This window comes from Poecilia reticulata, linkage group LG12, assembly GCF_000633615.1.
Source record: "Poecilia reticulata strain Guanapo linkage group LG12, Guppy_female_1.0+MT, whole genome shotgun sequence".
NCBI lineage: Eukaryota > Metazoa > Chordata > Actinopteri > Cyprinodontiformes > Poeciliidae > Poecilia > Poecilia reticulata.
In genome coordinates, this window is record NC_024342.1 from 9,864,844 (window position 1) to 9,880,300 (window position 15,457).

Genomic DNA, 15,457 nt, shown 5'->3' on the forward strand with positions numbered 1-15,457 from the left:
CCCCCCCCGGCCCCCCTTCTGGCTCCGCCACTGTTTAAGTAAGCACAAATATTCCAGTATTGGTTCTTGTTCTGCAGGGAGAATTCAAATATATCACAATTAAATGGTAATTAATTGTTTTGGAATGTTGGAAAATATGTTGAAATAAAAATGCAGAATTTTCTTAAAATTGCAAACTACAGCACGGTTCATGAAACATATAATTAAAACAAATTCTAGTGAACAATTATTTTAAGAAAATTATGCATTTTCTATTTCCAAATCTGGTTAAAATTTTGGTGAATTGAATTTGTTTTAGTTTGGGTATACATTTTCAGGCGTTTTTTTTCTGCCAAATGTAAATGATTGGTTGCAGATCTATTTCGTTTATTTTATATATGTATTGATTTCCTGTTTAAATTTAACTAGGAAGGATCAAAGTAAGAATATAATAATTTATTCTTACGTTTTTTGCGGGTTTTTTAGGCCGTCCACAGATGAAAAGTACGCCCGCTGCGTCTTGCTCACCTGAGTGATCCGTGTCTATGATGCGGAAGATGGTCTCCAGGTTGGAGTGGTTTTTGTACATCGTCTCCATGATGCTGGTATCCGACACCTGCCAGGAGTTTGAAATTACTTTCTCATGTTTCAAGTAGTCGTGACAACAGAGCGAGCAGCGAGTTGGAAGATGTGTTTGAAGAAAACACCTCTGGTTTGGGCTCAGTGATGGAGAGCTCTCGTATCCACTGCTGGTAGTCCACCATGCCGTGCTGGGCCCTGTTGATGAGCTGCGGGCGCAGCACCCTCCAAGGCAAACCCAGCTTCAGCACTCTCTCTGTAGCTGTCGCCCAGTGGCGTAGAGAAATCACCCCTGAAATAAATAAGAGATGCTTTTCCTGATACTGTCACGTTAACGGGTATTAAGATCGATGGTTCTGCTGCTTCTGTACCGGTGTTGTTTGGGTCAAACTCCTGGAAGGCACCGACGAGATCCGACTTGTGTACAAACAGTTGCTGCCTTAGCGCTCGCAGGGCCGATCTCTCTGTCCAGCCAACGCTGGTGGAAAAAACGTCAAAATACTTTTTCAGTTTACAAATAGGAGTAGAAGTCTTAAGATGCAAAGAAACATTTTTCTTGAAAAAAAAAACAACCTTTGTTTTAGTTAATTGAATTTCCTCTGGCTATTTGCTTGAATCTACAAATATGTTCAGTAAAATTCAAATTAATTAACTAATAAAAAGAATCCTTAATGTTGAACATAAAATTGAAATTTCAACACAAAATATTTTTTACTGTACCATAAGTATAAAATAATCTACTTCTCTCTTTCAATAACAAAATAAATTAATTTTGTGCTTTTGTGCTGCTTAATAAGTCATAAATTTGAGCCTGATTGGTGTTCTCTAGTTGGATTATTTGCTAAAGTTTTTGACCTTTGTCTCAGGGTCAGCTCCCTGCATGTCCTGCTGGCTTGGTACTGAATGAAGTGAGGGACCAGATCGGGACCCATTCTGATGTAGGCTCCTCTGTTGCTGCCCACCTCGTAATAATTAGAGGCTGAAAATATGGTCAGCACCTGTCGTAACAACGGAGGGGAGGGGGGGGGAGAACAAAAAAACACTCTGAGCTCATGTTTTTCCCTCCAGAACTTGAGTTTTTGCTTTTTTTATTGTTATTATTATTATTTTTACCGTGTTTCTTTCTGTGCTCACCCTGCGATTGTGGCAGAACTCGTAGCCATCCTGTTTGCACTCGTGGGAGCGGATGAGAAGCTGAAGGTTGTGTTTTCCCAGCACCTCCTCAGTCACATCTGGCCCCCAGTAGCAGCCTCCGCCTCGCACCTCGTTGGAAAAGCAGCCATTTTGAGGCATCGGATCGCTCCATAGCAGGTCCACTATCTGAGCGCATACATCACTTGTTAAATAAAAACACATTCACATAAAATAATAACACAAAAAAAAGATAGGACACTGATAAATGGACGTATGGGTCTTTTAAAATCGTTTTTAAAAATGGCAAATTTCTGTAAAATGTAATAAAAATCAATTCAAGGAATAAAATATGATCTGAAGTGCACACGGTGAAAACATCAACACTCAGCATTTTGAAGCAGCATTTAGTGTGGTGCATGCCTGAGTGTTGAAGTCAGAATGAAGACCATGCAGGGGTCATGGGGCCTTCAGAAAGGAGATTGTAAAACATTATAGAGGTCTGAAAATAATTTGAAGTCAGCCACTCCACCGCACGGAAAATAATAAGCTGCCCTGCTGGTTAGGCTGCCAGTATCACAATATCAGGGCAAAATGGGAAAAAAATAGAGGTCGATACTAATCATAATGAGCACTTAAAAAATACAACAAAAATAATTAAATGATAGAGAAAACATTTCAATTAATGAGTTTTTAAATACACACTACCTTCTACTATGGTGGACAGTATGTTGCACAAACAAAAACTGTTATCTTGACGTTTTAGCACTAAGATCCGTCTATCCTTCCCTTGTTATAAGAGAATTGGGTAACGCTTTATTTGAAGGGGGGTGAATAAGACTGTCCTGACACTGTCATAAACATGACATAGCATATGTCATGCACATGAATAAGCCTTCATGAATATTTATGACTGTTGTCATAAAGCGTCATTCGGTAAATTATGACACTTTTAATACAAAGTTGAAACTTTGTTTAAACTTTACCTTTAATAACATAAAGTTACCAAATTTTTAAAGTGCAATCAGTTATAATTTTATAACAAATTTATATCAGTAATGATTTCTTGGTTAATGTCAAGTTGTCATAACAAAGACATTTTGAATAATGTCAACTTTGTATTAAAAGTGTCATAATTTACCGAATGACGCTTTATGACAACAGTCATAAATATTCATGAAGGCTTATTCATGTTCATGACATGTGTTATGTCATGTTTATGACAGTGTAATGACAGTCTTATTCGCCCCCCTTCAAATAAAGTGTTACCGAGAATTGTTGTACATGTCTACAGTCTTACTTGTTTCCACTCGTGCCCGTGTGTTTCTGTGGGTTCTCCAAACTCCGGGTCCGAGTCAGAGTCCAACGTCTTCACTTCTCTGTAGGTCTGATCGAACCCAGCCAGCCTGCGCCTCTCCTTCAGCTCGTCCTCTACTGAGCAGTTCAGCTGGGCGCCGCCGGTGGGCAGGTTGTGGAGGGAGCGACGCGGGATGTTGTTCCTCTGACCCGGGGCCGAGGTGTTGGTCAGGGAACGCACCCGGCGGCGGCGGCCTTCTGCTGGTCCGGACGCGTCTTCGTCCTTGCCGCTCCCTGCTCTGTTGCCGTTGAGTGTGGGACGGATCACTTTAGGAGGCCGTAGGACCGACACATACTGCGCAGTCACAGGTTCAACAGTTTCAGCTTTCCTGGGTTTGTATTGTACAAAACACTCAAATCTGACTTGAACTGGAAGCTTCTCTCACTCTGTGTCTGTCCATCCTGGCGACCGTGTCGAGGTCTGTTGAGTCAGAGATCCCTCCATGTACAACCAGGACCTTATGGTTGATCACTGTGGCCAGAGGGAGCCAGCTGAAGATCTTTTGGAGCAGCTTTAGGATCTTCTTGCCGTGCACCTGAAAGTGAGTTCAACTATACGGGATGATCTGCTCTAAAATCCACAGTTTCATCATGCTGCTATTGACTGTGTCAATTTGCGTACTCACTCTATATTTTCCCAACACCTCCTTGGTGAAACCATATCTGAAGGGAACACATTAATAAAACCACACAAGGATTATCAACGTTAGGCTAGTGCAAATTATATATGTAATGTATGTATTCATTTGAAATTTTTAAAGGAGGTCAGAAATGAAAGTGTGGGGCTGCAAGCAGCAACTCCACAACAATGTCAGCAGCTTTCCTATAGTCATTGCTGAAGGACAGCATCCCCACAACAGGATGCTGTCTCTACCATGCTTTACTTGTGCTCAGGTAAACAGGGTTTTTGAAAAATATTCAATTTGTACCACAATAATCTTAACCACAGCACCATCTTCCTCCTGTTTTCTTTATCCCCTATGCGACGTGTGCCAACCTGAAAACAGGACTTGCCATTTTTCAACCATGACCGTCCTCTTGCCACTCCTCTACAAAGGACCAGGGCTTGAACATTTCTTTTTACAAAACATACAAATATCAGAATATTGCTTTATGACACAACCTGGCTTTAAATTTCTTCACAACTTGTACCTGATTTGCCTTCAGTGTTTCTCCACTAAAAGACCTCTGACCGCCTCCACAGGACATCCGTATTAAGTGAACTCAGTTATTTGTGCATGTCAGAGTAAAGGGGGCACTTTTCAGACTTTCATTTGTAAAAAAAAAAAGTATAAGTATACTGTATATGTGCTACTTCACTGCGTCTGCAACGTCGTAAAATATATTGATGTTTATGCTTGTATTGTGACAAAATGTTATAAGTTTAAGCACCTTGCAGGTATTGGGAATGTAAAGGTAAAGTGAAGATTTTACCTTAAGTTCACAATGTGATCTTCATGGTTCCCTCTGTTCAGATGCACTTCATTGGGGTAAACAAGCAGGAACCCAAACAGGATGAGCAGAATCTCTAAAGAATTCTTGCCACGATCCACAAAGTCTCCATTGAAGACGTAAGGTTTCTCACATGAGGGTAAACCATTCTGATCAAAAAAACAAAAACAAATTAAGATGGACATCCTGACTGACGATATGAGGGTCTGCAATATGTTTTGATACCTTATAGAATATCAATAGCAGATCTTCAAGCTGCCCATGCAAATCTCCTGAGAACAAAGAAAAAAAAAACATTTGTAGTAAACAGAATGTTACTTAGGCAGTAAAATAAAACTCCTAGAAAGAGCTGCTTCAGTGTACCACATATCGTAATCTCCTTAGTGTGGCAGACCGACACATGATTGATGTTTGGAAGGATTCTTAGAAGTCTCCAAGTTTCTCCAAGGATCTGCAGAACATAGCGAGCGTGGAGCTGCTACTGGGAGAAAAACATGTATAAATTATCCAAGAAAACCTTGCAAACACCTACTTTTATCTTCTTTTCTCATTTGGGCTTTTTTTCCCATCTACTATCACAGATCTTTGTGAACCAATGCACCTACTTGTTTCAGCTTGAAAGCCTCCATTAGCTTGGACACCCCACAGAACGTCATGGGGAAAGTCAGGTGGGGGCCGCAGTAACTGTGCGGTACCTCTATGTCTTTGTAGCAGAAATATCTTTCCCAGTCTGCGTCACGGCAGACCTCATTCTCACGAAAGATGTGAGATATTAGGTTTCCTTCATTAAACACAGAGAGGAAGTCAAAAGGAAGTGGATCAATATGAAAGTGAGTCTAAATCTTGGAACAACGAGCAGAGTGTTGATGAATAAAAAATATAGCACAGGGGGGCTAAAGTGTTTATAGATGACAGTCTTACTTTCGCTGCTGGCTGGGGTGAAATGGTCCATCAAGAAGCCAAAGAAATGGTACAGCTGTGAGAGGAATCACAGTTTGAAATGTTTTAATGACGAAAATGCCAAAGTTCAGCGTTTACATGAAGATAGCTCCAAACTTAAACTCACTGATTGTAATGTGCAGTCCACTAACATCAAGGCAACCGATCGTACAAAGAGCGTGAACTTGTTTACAGAACACATGTTGCATACAAAGAAACAGTTAAATGCACTTATTATTGTTTTATTGCCTTACACCTTCACAGCTGACCTAAAACATAACATGAAGTAAACTGCTGCTTGGGTTCTCCAAACCAGCAGGGGGCTCCAAAGAATGCCTTACAACAGACATCCCAAATGTACATTTTTTTTTAATCAAGGCTGAGCCTGTTTATTATTATTATTATTATTATTATTATTATTATTATTATTATTATTATTATTATTATTATTATTATTATTATTATTATTATTATTGTTATTATTATTATTATTATTATTATTATTATTCATCTGGCCAGAACTCCTTCTTCCATGTGCCATCCATGTGGTTCATTGCAAACTCCAAAAATGAAACTTTTTTATGACTTTCTTTCAGCAGTGCCATTCTGTCTTGCAATTTCTTTGCAATGAAGTTCAGATCTGTAAAGTGTAGAAATTACAGTTACCATCACAGATTCTCCAATCTAGGTCTGAGGATCTCTGCACCCGCTCAAGAGTAACTATGGGCATTTTGGCTACTGCTCCAATTAATGCTCTGCTTCCCCAGCCTGTTAGCTTTGCTGGAAAGCCATATTTTAATTGGTTAGTGGTGGAGACATTCCCCTTCCATTTTGTGAGGATGTATTGAACAGGCCGCACTTTTCAGATTATAGCTACACAATTATACGGCACTTTGTGTTTTTTTTTTTTATGACATAACATTTTGATAACATACATTCAATTTGTGGTTGCACAGTGACAAAGTTTACGGGGGTTTATTCTTTTGCAAGGTGCTTTTTAAATATTTTTACTCACATATTGGAGGCTAATGTTTTCTGTGCAAAAAATAGGACCTCACCTTTATTTGATCTTGCTCGCCTGCATACTCAATAGACTGGAAGATGTTCCACGTGCACCTGCGTCTCATTTCCAGCCTGGCAACATACTGTCGATACCAGCGCTGGATCAGCAAAGCTGCTCTAATTGCTGACAAACAGCAGAAGGAGACATGAGGAACGTGTCTAAGTGGCATTGTTTCACTGAAATTCAGCCAAGAGGACGTTCTTCAGCTAGTTGTTTAGGACATCTAAGCTGTTAGGCTTCAGAGGAAAGTTTCTTAAACGTAACAAAACACCTCCAAGAGCCAACAAGTGTTTTCTCTCTGTGTTCGGAGTACCAATTCAAAGTAAATATCATCCTGGAAAGAAACGACCTACCCGTGGCAGCTATTCCGAGTGCATGAAATTTGGAATAAGATTACAGTAATTAAACATAAAATGAGAAGTCCGAGTACAGATTTTAATAATTAAGGTTTTGACGAAGGTAAATAAAATTACCTGGAACAGAAATGCTCACTGAAAATGACCAAAAAATAAATAAATAAAAAAAATTATTGAGGGTCAGAAATAAAAGGGAGGACTTGTTTAAAGTTGTGTTCAATTAAAAGACCAAAGAAAAAACTTTGCACCTCTGTCACATTTGTTTGGCTGGATTCTTGATTTTCCCATGCCGCATCCCATGATCCTTTGCTGGTTTCCCTGTCAGAAAGATCAAGTCTGAGATATGTGACCTTGGGTTTTGCAACCTCAACTATTCAGCAATAAATTATCTACACACAAAGTAGCACACTCCTCTACCATTTCCAACTCATTAAACAGATGCTGAATGAAATCTCTAAACAATGTAAGGACCAAAGATAAAATTATTATTTCAATGGACATATTGTTTCTCTCTTTTTTTTTTTTTTTGCTTAAAACAGCTAATATGACTTAATAAAAAAGAAAGAAAACTCACCTATAGGAGTCGCCCGTCTTTCATTACCTCCCCTAACTTCCTCAGCTTGCAGATATGTCCATTTTGTTTTAAAAAAAACTCCTCGGCTGCAACGATACAGCTATGAAAGAAAATGGATTAAAACATGTTATCTCATTGTTCGCTTCCTCTCCAGGTTTGGTGCCTGTAATATTGTAACTCTTCTCAGCTACACATCCATGCATCAGCCGAAGCCCTGGGGCATATCAGAGCCAGGTGTCTCGAACAGGCTACTGTAATCACTCACTCAAAACGAGATGCAGGTGGATTAGGATTAAACTTTACTACAGCTCACATCCACCCTGAATAAACAGACGAAGGGCTCTGCTAAAGGGCAGCAAGCTCTTCAAAAGGACCTCACGTGGTCTCATGTAAGGCTGAGTTATTGTTGTGACTCACTGGACAAACCTGGGCACTGATCCCTGACTTGTCTGATACGTAAAAAATAATATCCATATGTGTTTCACCAGAAAAACTTTTTTTTGCCTTTTGTTATTAAATTATTTAAATGTGTCTTGAAGTGTAAAAGTTCTTAGTTTTTCTGTCCCCCTTTCCACCCCCCCAAATTTAATTATAAATATCCCACACTCCCCTGATCTTTTCTGCACTTCAAGCTTCACCGATGAATTCATTGCAATTCATCGGTGAATGAATTTCAACACAAGAGTGTGTTGAAATCTTCATTTCAACACATTCCCCTCACTGGGAATGTGTTGAAATGCATTTTGGAATCATCCGCCGCTGGATCTGTGAAAATATTTTCTCTCTCTAAGTCACTCATCAGCCCCAGAAAGGCTCTGTGTGATCCCAGTCGCCGGCAGCTGGCCGTGCTGCGACTCACCGCTACAACAACGGTTCTGTGGGAGGCGTCTGGCCTTCAAGGACTTGGTTTATTCACGGAAGGCTTCAAAAGGCCGAAGGTGCGCTAACCCACAGAGACGTGCACGTGTCTGATTGTGTGTGGGCAGTCTGATGTATTGTGTGGGTGGTGTGTTTTCCTTATACGGTCAAAAAAAACAAAAAAAAACAAGTCAACCAAAAAGTTTTCAAATGTAGCAAATTTAAAAACAGCCTCCATATATAAAATGTGCACTGCCCTGCAAAAGCATTTTTGCAAATTTTTTTAAAATTTATTTATTACATTTTTAATGCATTGCAACAACAAACAGTTTATTTTATTTGGATTTTATGTAAGATGCAACACAAAGCAGAGCAACAATTGTAATGTGGAAGGAAAATGGTGAATTGTTTTAAACATATTTCACAAATTAAAACTGTAGGGTGCCTTTGTCTTGAACCCACTCTAATATGATGCCCCAAAAGAAATATCCAGTGAGTTAATTTTCTTCAGAGCTTGCCTAATTAAATGCAGTTGTGCATGATTATAGCTAAAGTTCTTCAGTTGAAGGCTTCAGGGCTTTGTTAGTGCATAGGAGTGAACAACTAGTCTTGTGAACAGAGCAGACAGACAGATCAGGGATAAAGTTGTGAATTTAAGGCAAAGTTAGGTAACAAAACAACATCTCAAGCTTTGAACGCCTCACAGAACTCTGTTCAATCTGTCGTTTTAAAACGACAGCACCTTCCCAGACCGAGGGCGTCCGTCCACCGGGCAAGGAGAGCTGAGAAGAATCAAAGATTCCCGTTGTAACTCTGGCTCCAGAGATCCACGTCTCAGGTGGGAAATATGTTGACAGGATAGTTATTTGTGCATTCCACAAATCTGGCTGATAAGGGAGATTATTAGAAGGAAGGCCACAAAAAGTCCCTGTGGGAACTTTGTTTACTGGAGAGCACTGACAACACCTGGACTGAGGGGTCAAGCCAGATTGAATTTTTTTAGCCGACAATACAGGTACGTCTTATTAAATTAGCGTACGCATTCCCATTCTGCTTGTTTGTCATATTAATAGTACGATTTGAAAAGAAAACCCTTTAAGCCGGTTTCTCAACATAACTTCTCATTGTTTTTTTTATTTGATGTAATATTCTAAACTTCAGTGTCGTGTTTTTGTGAGTTGGAAGCAAATAAAGGTTTCAAAACAGGTCTGTGTGCAATTAATCTAAAACAAACAAGCTGATCAATAAGATTCTAATTTATTGGTGCAATGATTGACGCATAAGAAAAGCTGCTCATCACTCTAAACACTTCATCTTCATCCGTCAGGATGCAGAGCACAAACTGGTCTGAGTCGATGAGAAGATGGAGCAGGCAAATTCCAGAAGAAAACATGTTACAGGCTGCAAAAGCCGTACAAGCTGAGCTGCAATGGAATGGATTACAAAACATAGCCATGTGTTAGAAAGGGTCACTCAGTTCAGGCCCAAAAACCAGATGAGAGTACATTTGAACATTGCTGCTCACAGGATTTCTCCGTGCAGCCTGAGCTTTATCTTTTCTGCCAAGAAGGAAGGAAAAATTTATTTCTCCGAATGTGTAGCGCTGATAGAGATGTAGCTGGAAACACTTGTGGCACAAGTGGGTTATGCAAAGTACTAACTCAGGGTGTCTGAATAGAAATTCACGCCATTTTTTGTTGTTGTTGTTGCAAAAAATAAAAATAAAAAAAGACATATGTTGTATAATTTTCTTTTTACTTCACAGCTGTGCATAACTTGGTATATCGTACAGTTGCGGCAAACTAACCTGATTAGGTAATTTCTGGTTGTAGCATGACAGGATGTGAAAAAAGTTTGAAACAGCAATGGCCATCAAAGATACTTAAAACATACTATACATTTTTCATACTGTATGAAGAATTGAATTGAAAGATAGCAGCCATGGGCCATTTCCTTAAATAATCACCATTACGTTTTGTCAGAAGGCTTACTGCAGAATTTTGAACATCTTTCAGGCACCAAAGTGACTACAGGTCAAGACCAGGTTACAAATATCTACAATAATCAGAACAAGATGTAATTAAGGCTCGACTTACTGCCTTAAAGTCTCACAATGGAATGTGGGTCTTAACCTTAAAGCATCGTGAAAAAACTTAGCTTGACTACTGAGCTAATTTGTCACCCAAATATTGCTCCAAGGTTTCTTGCAAGAAAAATTGCTTGGGCTAATAGTATTTATGTTTTTTTTACATGGTTGGGCTCTTAAAGCAAAAATCTGTTTTGTTAAGTTAATGGTGTTTATGTGCATTGATATCTGAACATGCATTCTAAAACAATCCAACAAAGTCTGAGTAGATGCATCTCTGTTAACTGGAAAAAACAAATAAAGTCTAAATAAACCAGCACAACAACAGAAGGTGATCTTATGCTTTTTAAAAAATGCACTTTGAAGAAAATATAGTGAGAAAAGACCTGATATGGAGCCCTGAAGTACCCAATGACTAAGAGAGGACTCGGAATAATACCTTAATGTGTAGCAAAGTGCAGTTTGTCATTATTAATTTTTTTTTAATAAACTTCAATTATAAATCATTTTCATAAAACAGAGGACTCATTATTCAGTTTGTGTCAGAGCTTAGGATATCTAAACTTAATTGATCCATTAAAAAAAAAGATAAAAATCATTGCAACAAACAACTTGCACTTTAACCGCACACAGACCATCCCCTGTGCCCATAGATTAATAAATTCAATGCATCAAGGTCTCGGCTGGAATTCGAGCTCAGTTGTCTTCTTGCTGCATAGAACTGCTTGGACGAGTTCAGAACATGTAGAACTTTTGCAGGAGCCTGTTCCCATTTATTACATGTAGAATCACTTTTCAACCTTAGGGGATTCTCATCCTGTCACACTTTAAGGAGAACATCTCAACATAGGGGAACATTGGAGTTATGCAAGTGAAAAATAAAATAAACTTTAATTACTACCTTTCAAGAGCTGAACAAAGAATGCTGCAGGGTAGGAACTGGGGAGGCATAGATCTGGCAGGAAGTAAAGCATCGGGTTTCCTTGACATATTGTTCATTAAAAATTCTGTTGCAAAACATGTTTTTGAGTGTGCAAAATACACAAACAGCAATAGCTTGAGCAAATAAAAGAAACTATTTTGAAAGAGAAAAATAACTTCAGTACTTGCAAAACAAATAGTAAATACCTATTTGTAGTATTATTCATTTGCCATGAACTATATAGATTACATCAGATGCTACTGGAGATATGCTACATAAATTATCATGTATGTAAAACAGAGCTCTGCATACAAGTGTGATTACAGGACTATTATCACTCTATGCACAAGAAACTGAACAGACAGATTTTTGTACTCACTGATTATTGTTATTAGAAACATATCCATCTTAAAATAGCCTTTTATGTTATTTAAAAATCCCTCCTTTAGTGTAGAGAATTATACATATGTGACAAAGTATGCAATCGTAGGAAACTTTACCACACCTCAACCAAGGAGTAGCGCCGTCACATGCACTGTTTTGTATGGGCGCATGACTGAATGGAATTTGCTAAATAAACATGTCAAACTCACTACTAAAAATATTAATAAAACAATATGTATCTAAGTAAGAATTGTATATATAGTGTGTATGATGTGCAGATGCACTGTATAATTATAGGCTAGTATATGTGTATGTATGTGTACAGATGCAGGTCATACGCATGTATGTGTGTCTATTTGTATATCTACGTTTGAAACGTGATGCGTAACATTACAGAATGTAGAAAATAATGATTGCACTTTGTTGAGCAAATGGAAAGTATAAACATCTCTGTTTTTGTTTTGTTCAAGGTATGCACTTTTTCTTTTGTGGAAATCTAATTCTGTTGGACCCAGTAAGAATAGCTGTAGCTCTACTGCTGCTAACGGAAATCTTAAGAAGCAAACATCACGTGTTAACAGTCATACTATCATGACAGATAGTTATGCCAATGCTAGGAGAAGTTCAGACCTGCAGATAATGGGAAATATTGATAGCTGTGACTGAGACCTCAGCAGGATTGTTGAGACTTGTCGAGCCTCTCATGCAGAACCCCAACAAATATTTTTAGCTTTGGTATAAATCCATAAGACCGATATAGGATATCACAACATTAGCTAAAGGATTTAAGCTCTTTAGATGAACATTGAGGGCAAAATAGCAACTTGAAAATATTTCCCTGAAGGTAAACATCAAAAACCGAATGCATATATGTTTAGGTAACGGATCATATGACCTACATCTCAACGGTCCCAAACTTTCTAACTTGATCAAATATTTTATATATATTGTAATATTTATGTCTATCAGTATTTGCAATAAGAGTGTGTCAATGAGTTTATTTTAATACTTAAATTGTCGATCACGGAGTTTTCTGAATATTTTTGTCTGACTTCTGTTCAGCTTTACATCTCTAGAAAGTTACTTACTTATTCTTTCCCAAGTTTAAGCTTCTTCTGCCCAACTCAAGCTTTTTGCAACCTGCAAAAGCAGAAAGCTGCCTCCACCATCTCTTAGAGTTGGGATGGATTATGTACAGTGTACAGATGATGTATTCCTTCATTGTTTGTGGCAAACTGCAACAGGACTTCTAATGGCTTGGTTGCTATAGGATAGCTAAATATTTAGTTAAAAACAAGCTGTCTATATTTCATGAATTGGTAACTCCGAAGACTGGATTTAATGTCAGACTATATACTACTCTTGAAATATTTGTTTTAGCCTCACAAAATGTGTACATTTATAGGGTATGAACAGGGTGCAGCACTGTGATCCACAAGTGTTAACTGCTGCAAAGCTTCCGCTGGTTTTATTTCTCCAAGTCCAAATTTAGCACGAAACATTCTGATCGTGGTCGGCACTTAAAATTCCTCTCATGGTTTCTTCTGTCTTGTTTCTGCTTGAAGCAGACATTCCTCTGGCTCTCTGGTGAAATATGGTTTGATAACAAATACACCTGAGAAATGCCCCATTTTGGGCCTCATGAGAAAGTTTTTACTTGTGCTTCGTTTTTTGGCAAGGGGATCTTATTTGAGGGAACCTGAGGACAAAGCGCCACTGTGTACTGCAACTCTTAACTCCGAGACGTCTCTCTCTCTCTCTCTCTCTCTTTTTTTTTCCCACACTTCCAGATAACATCACCTGCAGCAATTTTTCGGATTTGTTTGCTGCATTTTTTTACCGTGTCCTTGATAAATGACACGGTACAACAACATTTTGATGTTGTTGTGTTTATCGTGTGAGGAAGTTCACTGTTATTTCAAGCCAATGAATAAGAGATGCATAAAAGCAGATAATTTAAGCTTAAATTCCGTAGATATCCGCGGTCTACGGTTTTGTGCAGTTCTTTACATACTTTAAATCTACATGGAATCCATCACAACGTTATTTGGTATTTTTGGTTTAACATAAAACTATGCAAGGGATCTGGTTGTACATTCACACAGAGGAGCACCTGCAGACACCCCCGCTCAGTGTGGCACAGCTGCCCCCTTAGCCTCTGTGACCTTTAGCGTGCCTCCCATCCAAGTCTTGCACAAGTTTGACCCCGGTTAAACTCTGAGATAACACAAGCTCGAGCTTGTTCAAGTGGTGTGGCTAGGAGCCATCAACAGCACATCGGGGTGGATCTCAAACTGGAAAATAAGATCTGAACTAAAGCTGTTGTGCTTCCTGAATAGTTGCTGGGTTTTTTTCTTTCTATTACAATAAAAAAAAGTTATCTGTATTGTTAATCAAAAATAAAACAGCCTAAGAATGAGTAGTGGCATAGGAAATAGATAATTACTTTATTATAAGCAGAATGTGTACATATAGCAGTGACTGTTGTTATGTGCTCATCCAGGAGGATTAAATGCTGCAAGTCAGTGACTCGATGCAATCTGGTGGGTTTCCTTAGATAGTAGCTTTTTAACCACTTTGAATAACTACGCATTTTTTCTGTGTCAAAATTAATCAATTTTTTCAATTCAATGTAAGTTTTACATACATTTTTATTCATGTTACATAATATACGTATACATGCAAAGGTCCACCATAAACGTCTGGTTGGTATTTAAAAAGAGGTTGGAAATACTATTAACTCTTTTCAAAATAGTTAATAATAATTAATCAGGGGGTTCAGATGACTTAGGCTATTGTACAAATATGCCTTTGTGACTTAGGAAAAAATTGCTGTTGAGCACAAATAACTGAAAGGAGTCTCAGGAGGTTTAGCTGTTAATTTGAGCTAATCAACCTCAAATTTCACAACTATGATCATTCTTACCTAAGCCAAGCAAACTCCAGGTATTCTTTTCCTCAGTAGCAATGGGAAATTATCTTTCAAAGTTCAACTAACAAATTAAACCTAAAGCTCAGGAACAATCTTTAACTGCTTACATATGTTCAAAATAGCTACTTTTTTTTCTGTATCTTTTATTCAATCTTTTTTTCATTGCACGTACACATACATGAATGAACCTACACACACTCACACACACTAATAGTATGTATTTCTCTCTTCAGAAAGGCTTTACATTGACTAACATTTTTCATTCATTTCTATAGCATAACCCCGATACTTACCCTAACAATTACCATTACCATGAACCTAAATCTAATCTAAACTCAAGTCACATCTTACTCCTAAACATAACCCCTATCCCAAAAACAGCATTTCTTCTTAGGGGGCTCCATAGGGAGCAGTTAGTACCCACAATGTACCAAATACAAGGCCAGACACGCACACACCTACATATACAGCTCTGGAAAAAAATTAAGAGACCACTGCACTGAACCCCATTGAAAACTTTGTGGTTATTCCTCCAAATATTGATTTCTGAACTCCTTCTGAGTGAAAACATTAGTACTATTGTGTCTAAGTAAATGTGAACTTTTTTTCTTTACAGACTGCACAGTGGCGCAGTTGGTAGCACTGTTGCCTTGCAGCAAGAAGGTCCTGGGTTTGACCCAGAGTCTTTCTGCATGGAATTTGCATGTTCTTCCTGTGCATGTGTGGGCTCTCTCTGGGTACTCTGGCTTCCTCCCACAATCCAAAAACATGGACTGTCAGGTTAATTGATTTCTCTAAATTCTCCCTAGGTGTGTGTGTGTGTGTGTGTGCGTGCGTGTGCGTGTG

The 15,457-nt window shown here is 38.5% G+C and overlaps 1 protein-coding gene across 3 annotated transcripts in view; it reads right to left on the minus strand.

The window, feature by feature from the left end:
• ppef2b (protein phosphatase with EF-hand domain 2b) overlaps positions 1-7,856 on the minus strand; it is a 10,354-nt gene extending 2,498 nt beyond the window's left edge. Inside the window, exons 1-18 of one of the 3 annotated variants that reach the window (XM_008423780.2) lie at positions 7,430-7,855; positions 7,104-7,173; positions 6,973-6,990; positions 6,853-6,861; positions 6,495-6,622; positions 5,419-5,473; positions 5,103-5,278; positions 4,861-4,975; positions 4,723-4,769; positions 4,480-4,646; positions 3,672-3,708; positions 3,432-3,581; positions 2,990-3,340; positions 1,672-1,878; positions 1,414-1,556; positions 930-1,036; positions 687-850; positions 508-595 (exon numbers count right to left, since the gene is read on the minus strand). In XM_008423780.2, coding sequence (XP_008422002.1) covers positions 508-595; positions 687-850; positions 930-1,036; positions 1,414-1,556; positions 1,672-1,878; positions 2,990-3,340; positions 3,432-3,581; positions 3,672-3,708; positions 4,480-4,646; positions 4,723-4,769; positions 4,861-4,975; positions 5,103-5,278; positions 5,419-5,473; positions 6,495-6,622; positions 6,853-6,861; positions 6,973-6,990; positions 7,104-7,155 — 2,014 coding nt within the window. In that variant the 5' untranslated portion in view covers positions 7,156-7,173; positions 7,430-7,855. Of the gene's footprint in view, positions 1-507; positions 596-686; positions 851-929; positions 1,037-1,413; positions 1,557-1,671; positions 1,879-2,989; positions 3,341-3,431; positions 3,582-3,671; positions 3,709-4,479; positions 4,647-4,722; positions 4,770-4,860; positions 4,976-5,102; positions 5,279-5,418; positions 5,474-6,494; positions 6,623-6,852; positions 6,862-6,972; positions 6,991-7,103; positions 7,174-7,429 lie in introns of all 3 variants that reach the window. The other 2 variants (XM_008423781.2, XM_017308033.1) reach the window with 2 other exon arrangements.
• Between the last annotated feature and the right edge of the window lie 7,601 nt (positions 7,857-15,457).